The sequence below is a fragment of the Chlamydotis macqueenii genome, chromosome 1 (assembly GCF_036417535.1).
Source record: "Chlamydotis macqueenii isolate bChlMac1 chromosome 1, bChlMac1.mat, whole genome shotgun sequence".
Classification (NCBI taxonomy): domain Eukaryota; kingdom Metazoa; phylum Chordata; class Aves; order Otidiformes; family Otididae; genus Chlamydotis; species Chlamydotis macqueenii.
Genome location: NC_141556.1, coordinates 70,641,279 through 70,651,939, shown reverse-complemented (window position 1 = coordinate 70,651,939; position 10,661 = coordinate 70,641,279). Strand labels below are relative to the sequence as shown.

The following is a 10,661-nucleotide window of genomic DNA, read 5'->3' as shown; positions in this document are numbered from 1 at the left end:
GAATGGCAATATTTTCTTTAATGAAGAAAGTAGGATTTGTAACCTTGAAAGAGTAACTTTTTTATCCACTCTGGAGGACTAAACCCAAGCTTTACACAGATTCATAGCCAACCTCTGAGATTTCATGTACAACCAAATATTTCAGGCAGCATGCTTACTTTAGGAGTTTTCACTGGTTTTGATTTGAGAGACTAAGGTTTACATTCAAACTTTAAAGAAGAAAAAGACACAGAGCTTACAGATCAAAATTTGCCACCCTCTGTAACAAAACTAAAATGTTCTTACTGCTTTCCATCTGTATAGTACAAAACCAAGATGCTAGAAAGGATTGCATAATTAACTTGGTTGCTTTTCTAGTCCACGAACTCAATGCTCGACAGTAAGATACGAGTTTTGAGAGGCATTTTATTTAGACAACTGAAAACAGTTAAACATTCAGAAGCAGCATACAATGAAACAAAACCCAAACCAATACTTTTAGTACATAATCCCTTCTTTTCAACTAAAGCCAAGTTTTCCAACTTCCAAGGAAAAAAAAAAAAAAAAAAAAAAAAAAAAGAGTAAAAGCCATTGTATCTCTTCTCCATAATAAAGAAAACACACTACAATGAGTCTAACTGAAATTGGAGAGACTGGATCTTGGCTTGCACACTTGTTTGAAAAGACAGTAGGCAGTTATGCTAAAAAGATAGCAAAACTCTACTACTTATCTTTTTTCCCCCGCCCCCCCTGGATACTCAGTTCTCTTACAGACAACACCTAGCCAGTTCCACCGCATTCTCACCAATTACTGCCCATCTTTGCCCAGGTAGAGAGCGCACTCTGAAGGCTGCTGTTCATCACGGTTCACTTGATTTAGTCTCTTATGTCCATATGCTGCGTAACAGTTGCAATAATCAGGCCTTAACTTCAGGAGTTGAGCTGTACACTGAATCTGAGTTTTCAGAGGCAAGATCTTCTGCAATTAAATAAAAAAGGTATTATTTAACTTCACCTTAGATATATAAACCAAAGGGATTGCTTAAAGACCAGTTCAGTTTGTTTCCCCATTTAACCTGATCCAGTTATTCTACACCATCTGTTCAGTCTGCACAGCTCTAGTCACTAGTCTGACACTTACCACATGGTCATTTTCAGGAAAACGCATTCAAAGATCTTTTGTGAAGAGTGAAAAATGCCAGAAGGTACCTGGGGAAAACTACCTCTTCCATACTAAAGAATGCTCCTATCTTGACTGGTCTTTTAACACTTAGCTGACTTGAAGCTGGCAGTTCAGTGCCTTACCTATTTCCTCCTCTGCAGTTCCTGGAAGGGTGGTCCTTGCTTTTGCTGCTTCTGCATTCTCCTCTTCTGTAGGGGAAGAGGAGGAAAAACAATCAGGACCTTCAGTTCCCCCTACCCACCTTAACCGAAACAAAAGAAAGATTTTGACTTAATGTAGTGTTGAGAAGAAAGAGTTGGGTAAGCAATTCCATTAATCGATACTCACTTGCAAGTCCTCTAGACATTACTTCCTACCCACCCCCCCAAATTTACAGAACTGAAGTACAATATAAAATAAACCTATCGTTCACACTTCTTTCTAGAGATTTTTATATCCTTAGGATTTATAAAAGTGGTATTTCTTATTTGTTGTTCTATAACGTAAAAATACATCAGACTATTTGCTTAACTATCCACAAAGTGTCTACATTCAATACGATTACAGGTTTGAAGTTAATTGCTTAAATGACAGCTACAAAAGTAAATCTTAAATCTGAAGGACTTGAATGGATATAGAGACTCTCAGAAGACAATACAGTTACTGTATGAAATTCACTTATTACTTGAAAAGTGCACATGAAGCAGCCAAGTTTCACCAGGAACAAGAGCACACTTACCAGGGACTACACACTTCCAAAGGCCATAGGTTTTCCCTACTGTTGTCTGCCACAGCCTTAGTGTACCATCCTCAGACCCACTTGCATATAACTCTCCATCAGGGCTAAATCTCACACAGTGAATTGGACCAAAGTGTCCTTTGTAAGATTCTATAAAATAACAGATCAAGAACATTAATTTCAAATTTCAGTCAACAACTGAAATTAATTAGTAAAAACTAATCAGAAGACAACAATTAATACTGATGGGGGCACTTTCCACTTGTTCAGTATTCAACTTCTCACGTAAAACAAAACTTCTATTGAATCTCAGTGATCTCAAATTTACATAAGGTGTTAATGTTTTATTAACTGCAAGAAAACATGCTTATTTATTCAAGGCAAAACTACAATACAAGCCAGTAGCATGGAGTACACACACTCTGTTCCTTCAACCACTCACTCCACACACATACAATTTTAAACGATGACAGAATTAATGGACAAACTTCGAAATACACTTTTTTTTAAAAGATGTATTTGGCTAACAAGAACACAAACATATCACATTTTCATAAACGCAAATAGCTGCAACTCATCAGACATATCTAATGAATGCTATAGTATGACACTCAACACACAGCATGCTATTGCAGCAATACAGAATGACAACTTTTTAAAAATAGCTGCATAAAACTCTTTAATGGAAGCTTAATTAGTTCTAGGAGCACAGTGTTCGGTATACTGAGATAGGAATAAATGCTTAACCAATAATATACCTTTTCATCCTCTTGCACAGCATGCTATGCTAAGACCTCATTTGAGCACAAGTTTCATTTATTAGTCACTATTTCATTAATCTAATACCCATTTCAGAACTCTTTTTTGATTACAGAAGACAAACATACCTAATTCTTCTCCTGTATTATAGTCGTACTTATAGAGTTTAAAATCTTCACCACCTGCAACCAAACATTCTTTCGCAGGGTGAAGTGATGCAGAATTGATTGTAGCAGGTGCTTCAAATGATTTGATCTGCTCTAGACTGAGGAGGAAACATTTGTTAAAGTTCATTAAAAAAAAAAATCCTGAGAGCAAAGAAACTGTGATTCTCCTAATCACAACTGCTTTTAAGAAAAAGAGAAGACACCCACATGCAGTTTCTGAAACAAGTTTTAATACTTGTAAATCACGCTCATCAAGTTAGAAACGAGTTCAGAATAAGCAAAACAAAAGGCTCACACATTCAGAACTGCTTTCTGGAATACGTTCAAGTGTGTAACTTGCATTCTTAAAACATCATAGAGATGTATAAATAATTAATTCTCTGAAAACCACTGAACTGAAACTTATTTAACCACAATTACAATTAGTGTGAAATATTAAAATGGCACTGAACCTTTACAATCTAGTATCTTACAGACAGTTAGGGTTCACTACTTTAGAAAAGAGTAGTTGTTTCACACTCTACCTCTGACAAGATGGCAAGCAAACATGTCCACTAACGCCAGTTCTGACAACTCGGTGATTCTGGCCTCATACAGTCAGTTTTTAATCACAACAAAGCCCATTACACAACCTGTGAAAATTCTGTATTTTAGACTCACGTTTCTGCACTATGAAAAGCAATAGTCTTCCCATAGGTTATCACAAGTATCTGTCCTTCTGGAACATACTCCATGCTGCTCACTGACATTGCAACATTTAGTGCCTTCACTTCAGTCATGGTACTCCGATCCCAGAGGCTTAAGGGGAAACAAAAATGAAAAAAAAAAAAAAAGACTCTCAGATTACTTCAGCAAATCGAACAATTTTCACCTCCCATCCATGGCAAGATTTGGATTAAAAAAGCCACCTAACAAAGATCATGGTTTTATTCCACAGATACTTAGGATTTTCAGTGGCATTCTTATCTTAAAACTTTACCTAAGTGAGAATGAAGGCATGCTTAACTTTAAAATACTGCTACTTTTGAAGCTTAATGCAACAACATTAAATGGTACACATACTATTTAACTACTCAAGGATTCTCTCAGAGATTAAAAATCTTGTTATAAGTCTCCTGAGCAACAGAGCTTTCTAGAAGGCTTGAAGATTTCATTCTGCCTTTTTACCTCACAAAGAAAACAGGCACTAATGCAAATTTATACAAAGAACAGATTTCAAGATAATATAGTTTTCAATCTAGAGGGTGCAAGAGGTATTTAAACAGAAAATAAATTATTTTGCTATGACAAGTAAGAAACTTGGTTTGTTAGCTGACTGATGCATTTCTATTTCTACAGTTCGAGCAAAATAAGACTAGGCTCTTGCCTGTCTTGAACACTATGAAACTGAAGAGCTGGAGCTGAAAGGGAGACTACAGGGAAATTGCACAAGTGACTTCACTCTCTCATCCTTCCTTCCACAAAGCAGAAAAGACCATTCTATTTCTCTCTTCTTTGTGCCATAAATATAAGAATGGTGAGATAGCCTGGCAGGAGACGACACTGGTCATATCAGCCAGAAAGCTCAGGAAGCAGTAAGGCACATTGCTCATCTTTTCTAGGCAGCTGTTTGAGGAAGGATCTTTTTCAATTAATCTCCCTAGTGGCCAGGTTCATCTAGGTTTCAGCACACCCCCTACCAATTGAACATAAAGTAAACAAAACACTTAGCTGTAACTGGATGAGCCATCTTATAAAAAACGCTAAAGCCTACTCAACTTAGCAGGATGGCAGAGAAAGAGGGCTATGTCTATCAACAGTGCTCTGTTCCCAGATACTCTTCCCAGTCACTGATCCCAGTCTCTGGCTAGTCCATGCCTTGTGCATCTTTCAAGACTGGATTGCAGAAGACAAGATTCTAAGACGAGGCAGCAATACCTCAGTACAAGGTCTATTCACAAGACCTCATCTATAAATTCATCTGCTCTAGGATTATGAAAGGCATACATTTATTCTACTACGGAGTTCTCAGAGGCCACCTCCTCTTGTCCAGGAGGACATGTTTATGGGGTAAATTAGAATTATTAGAGAAGTTTTGTCTCTAGCAGCAGAAGAGAACTGTATTAGGCATGCAGCTATAACAGTCTAGGATCAAACATGTGTTACTTATATCCTTTACAAAAAAAAGTAACTATCTTCTCACACAGATTATGAAAATAAATAAATAAAAGTGAGCTTCTTCGAAAACTGAAAATTACTTTTTTCTTACCGGACAGTTTTATCATCAGCTGAAAGAATCTGTTTGTCATCGCTGCTCCATAAAGCCTTTTTAATGCCAGAAGTATGTCCACTAACAACGTCAGGTTCTTAAAATAAAGCCAAATATTTTAATACATTAAAATAAAGCCAAATATTTTAATACATGTAATAAAAATAAATCATTCATGTAGCAGTTTGGGAGCTTTCTTAAGCTATATGGACTTCTATTTACTAGAAACTGTAAAACTACTTTAAGCATTTATGACTTTATTTGTAGATCTTATTCCAGGAACAGGACAAATGTAAAGTGAGTATCTGATTGCCTAAATTTAAAAAGCTTCACTAGTTTAACATCAAGGTTCTCTAGCTTTTGTATCAATCATCAGTAGCTCAGTATCAACATGAACATGAATTTAAACACACTTAAATGTGTAGAGTCTTTTTTCTTTCAGATGACTTAATTTTAATTAATTAGACCTTTCCTAATGAGTTTGCGTTGAACTGAAACATACTATCTTTGAAGCCCATTACAGATGAACTCTAATTCACTTGTAGAAGTGTAAACTTAAACCATATAGATTGTCTTACTATAGCAAAAGGTTATAGACACTACATTTGTAAAACAGCCTTCAACTTTATCTTTTGTCATTCATAACAGAAAGTAGCTCTTAATTTCAGAACTTTTATTTAACCTCAAAAAACAAGAATCAGTTCTAAAACCAGACTCACCTGCTTCTGGCTTGCTCAAGTCATAGATACGCAACAGTTTATCTTGTCCACCTGTTAACAGATAATTGCTATCCTGAAACAGAAGTTATAAAGAGTCAACTCTATTTTGAATCAAAATACCAGTCTTTGTCTGCGAGTGTTAAAATAACAGTTCTTTCTCTCAGACAGTCTCTAACGCACTCAGTACATTTAACTCATCATCTTAAAAACTAGAAGTGGTATGTCAGATTATTTCCCAGTTAAGATACACATGTAAAGGAAAAAGTAATAATAACAAAAGCTTACTTCTCTGGTGAATAAGGTATAAAGGTTTTTCATACCTGCGTAAAATCCACACTTTTGACAATGTGTTTGTGAGCCAATGTGATTAGTTCATCACCTGACACAGCATCCCACACTTTGCTAAACAGCAAGAGAAAACATTTATATTTTAGTGGCACCAGGACAAATCAACCTGAACAGAGTATTTCGTAAGCAATCTCTCCTGACACCATCATAACATTTTATCATAAATGCTACATTCCTGTAAGTTCTAACACAGTTAGTCAATGAGAATGCTTTCTATGCTTTTCCTGAAGCTTTCTTTTTTTTTTTTCCACTATCCCACCATTTTCTTATCCTTTCCTTCAGGATACTGCAGACTAATTAGCATTTCAGTTTTAAGACAAACACAGTTGCAGTTTTCTCTGCAACTTAATAGATATTGCCCTCAACTAACAGGATTCAACTTGCCAAATATAACATATGTTGCAAACAACACAAACAAAAAAATCAAAGAAACAATTCAGGAGAATTTTCCTAAGAGTCTTCTTGCAATAAAAAGAAGCTAACTGGTAGAACTGAAATAAGAATCACTCTTTCAACTGTGTTATAACTACAGTGCCAGAGATTAGAGCTGCATAGAAAGGCTACTCAAGGAAGCTGGTATGGTAATTAAGTATATTCATCAAGAAGCATAGTTGTTCATCAGAATTAACTGTAGCTGCTTTCAAGAACTTCAAGTCTAGGTTTTAATTTGCCTAGCCATAAATAAGCTAACAATTACTAAAGAGAAACAAACAAATCAATAAGTTACTACAGCTATATGTCACCAAAGAGCACAAGAGACTAAAATCAAAATACAGACGTAAAAGACAGTTAATCACTTACGCTGTAAAGTCTGCTGCTGCTGTAGCTGCTTTAGTGGCATCTGTGTTCAAAGTGGCACCCCAAACTGCTCCTTTATGACCTAGAAATGTGCCAATCCAGTCTCCCGTGTCACCCTGACGCAGCATAGGCTTACCATCTTCACAAAAACAAAACCAATATTCAGATAACAGATAACAAAGGAAGCTGTTTAAAAAAAAATATTCCCTTGCACCAGCATGTGGAAAAAGCACATACTTTATGAAGCTATTCTTTGTAAAAAGAGTTTAGCTGAAGAACTTAGATATGCCACTGTACTTACAGCATAGGTATTAAAATGCAAATGAGACAAAAGCTTTCTTTAGGTTTGTAAAGAAGAAAGGTAGAACCTTAAGGTAGAAGGAAGACAGCAAGGAGCACTACATTTAGGTTTTATTTTTACTCAAGTTTTCCTCAGGCAGGACAAGTTTGTTTTTTCACTTTGGAATAATATTTGCAGACTAACAGTACTCATGAAGTCTTGTGTTTGTAATCAGATGCATTTGAAACATACACAGAGATGCTGTGAAAACAAAACAGAAAGCCTTTCCTGTGATTATTTTTTATGGGAGGCTACCAAAAAGTTGTTCACAGTAGAAGACATAAAGCTGACTTGGAAACGCTCCAAGGCAGAGAACAATGTCCTTTTAAGCTTAAGAATACATACATAAGATTAACGTATAGGTATTTGAAGGGAAAATGCTATTCACATAACGAGATGAGAGTTCTCATGGGAAAGGAGCAAACATCCTTCTACCTCCAGCAAGGCAGCCGCCCTAGTTAAACGGGAGCTCACTGTAAAATCTACAGCCTCGGTGTACTGACCGTACAAATGGGCAGTTTTAGAAATAAATCTTTTCGAGGCTTCCTCTCCTGCCTCCCGTTTGGATCCAGAGCAGGCGAATGCAGCCTTTGATAATTAAGCACGACGAAAATCAGCTGTCAGCTCCCTTTTTCATTCGGCAACGCCGCAAAGCCGGTATCACCCAACAAGTACCAGCGTTTCGCCGGACGCGCAGGGCCCTCCGGCAACAACGGCCCCGGCGAGCACCGGCCGCTGGCTCCCTCCCCAACCAGGGCGACCCGCGGCCCGGCCCGGCCCGGCCCGGTCCCGTCCCACACCCACGGGGGGCGAGGGCATCCCCGCCGGGCGGGCTAAAAACAAAGGGGCCGGCGGCACGGGCACCGCCGCCGCCCCCCGCCCCGTTCCCGCTCACCCTTGCAGGCGCTGATGAGGAAGTAGCCGTAGGGGGTGACGCCACTGAAGGCCAGGTCCACCACGGGCCGCGTGTGGCCGGAGCACGTCAGCGGGGTCTGCCTCATGGCCATGGCGGCGGGCGGGGGCGCGGAGAGGCGGCGGGGGCGCGCACGGAGCCTGAGAAATGACACGAGTCGCCTCCGGCCGGGCAGGAAACGCCGATCGCGGCAGCCGCGGGAGAGGAGGAAATGATGGCACGGAAACGCTTAGAAGCGGAAGTTACGTCAGCCGGAAGCGCTGCTGGGCGCAAAGGCAGGGTGCCGGTAGAGGCAGTCCTGTCGAGGTCTGTGCCGAGGAGAGCGGGGCCGGTGTGGCCTTTCCGCTTTCGGAACGCCAGCGAGGGGCTGCGCCGCCCCTCTCTCTGTCGAGCCGAACTGAGCGAGAGCCGCCAGCCCAGCCTGCGCCCGCCCGCTGGCTGTACTGAGCTCCGCTTAACGGCGTGTGCCACCGCGGCCTTCCCCGCGGGCGGGATAACCGCGCTCTCGGCTCCCTCATCCCATGTCCTGAGTGAACGGTGCTTTGCTGACCCCGGGATAGGGTCCAAGGCTCCTCAGCGCGCCTTTCTTTTGACTAGGAGGTCTGCTACAGCAGTTCAGCACGCCCCAGCCTTATACTTGCTTTTGCGTAGCTGAGGTTTCACATAAATTGATAGCAGTGCTGACCTGGCCGTGCCTTGCTCTGGCCGCCTCCCCACGCCCACCTTTGTGCCCCCGCAGGTGTTTGCCTGCTCTCTTCAGGCTCCTAAGCCAGCGGCAATTTAATCCTGGCAAAAGAAAGCACAGGTGGTTGTTTTTCTTTTTTTTCCTGTAGGGCTGCCTCCCGTCATGGCTTGCTGTGGGATCTGAGAAGCATTTCCAGCCGAGGAGGCTGTGCGAAGGCAGACTGAAGGGGATGTAAGGATCTTTGGATACATCGCAGCACCGACCTGGGTTTGCATAAAAGAGCGAGGAGCTGTGATGGTCGTAGTGTCTAGACTTGCCCTCAGAAGCGTCTAACGATGGCATTCAAACATGATTCAACAATCTTACGTAAAAATTAGGGAAGTGATGTTTTTCTTTCAACAGACTAAAAAATCAGAATGATTGAAGGTTACTAATCTTTTTCAATTCTTAGAACTAGAAAAAACATTCAAATTCATCAAGAGATAATTTAAGTTTAAGGTAAATTCACTCTTCCACAGCTTCTCTTTGAAGGATAGGCACTGTATTTCGGTTTCTGACCTTCTGGTGTTTCATATATCATCCCGGAGTTCTCAAAAGTAACTCCTAATGATTTTGTAATCTCATGACAAATTTTCATGCGTACTAACACTGTAGATGACGCTTCCAGTTTTCCTGCACATAGCCACAGACTACCATATAGACCTCTGTATCTTTAAGATTTTCTGGACTTTTTTTTTTCCTAACAGTGATGCCAGTCTCTCACTGGGCTTTGACACGCACCTATATCTGAATTTAGCAAGTCTCAGGCTACAGATTATAATAACGGGGAATTAAAATGCGTCTCTGAAAGCTTTTAAAGTAACATGAGAAGTCATGCTTAAAGAGAATTCCTTAAATGTGTGTTTCCCTTGATAAAACTGTTTGTGATTGAAGAATTTTCTGTATTTCATCCCATTTCTAGAAATACTTTGAGAGCTTAATGTAGAAAATAGTTTTATTGAGTGGCTGAAACTTCAGAGTGCAAAAGTAAAATGCAGTTTTTATACTTTATATGATAGCAGTGTTTCCAGAATGTCATGGTATATTAGTCTTTTGTGTTCTGAGCTTTACATTGATGTTCTCTATTTGTCCTATTCCTTTTTGGTTTGTTTCTTTATTCCTGACTATGTATCTGGTTTTGTCCTCAATAAAGCCATTGCACACCAAAAGGTACATTTATAGGAATGTGGCAGAGACTCGGTGGAAAGACAGATGGAGGTCCATTATCTAAGTTTATATTTGAAACAGGACTAAACAAAAGATTTATCACTTACATTTACTTTTTTTTTTCAAAGCCTAATGTAAATGTAGAATTACGTCTCCTAGTTGGCAGTGCTGCTTGCTTTACATTTTAAAACTCTGATCTGATAACTGATGTTATAAACTTCTTGAGTGAAAAAAACTCTAGGGATCAGTAAAGATAAAAACTTAGCATTAAATTTAAGTTACTACTTCAGTATTGAGGAATGGAAAGAAATGGAAGATTGTGTTTAGGGAAGTTTATTTTTTAATTAATTCATAGCTTTGATTGGTTTTGTCTTCTGTTTAGTTGGAGCCTGATTTTCCACCTGCACAAAGCAACAATATGGCATCCACTTGGGAAGATAAAAAATCTGTAACAGGCAGACAAAGGCAAAAGTATTTCCAATTTGCTAGTAGGTAGCTGAAAATCAGGAAAAAAAAAAGAATCATGGAGATGTGAAACCTATAAAATCTAGACTTTATTAAACATCCTCCTAGGCCCAGCAGAACTGTAGAATAATAT

At 39.4% G+C, this 10,661-nt stretch overlaps 1 protein-coding gene across 1 annotated transcript; it reads right to left on the bottom strand.

Annotated features, from left to right (window-relative positions):
- Positions 1 to 8,382, bottom strand: STRAP (serine/threonine kinase receptor associated protein). Its single transcript, XM_086756079.1, has 10 exons — positions 8,155 to 8,382; positions 6,923 to 7,058; positions 6,094 to 6,175; positions 5,774 to 5,846; positions 5,055 to 5,151; positions 3,467 to 3,604; positions 2,768 to 2,904; positions 1,881 to 2,030; positions 1,285 to 1,350; positions 1 to 958 (listed from the first exon to the last, which is right to left on the bottom strand). Exons 1-10 carry the CDS (start codon positions 8,264 to 8,266, stop codon positions 897 to 899), a joined length of 1,053 nt encoding a protein of 350 aa, XP_086612205.1. The 5' UTR covers positions 8,267 to 8,382; the 3' UTR covers positions 1 to 896.
- Positions 8,383 to 10,661: the final 2,279 nt, after the last annotated feature.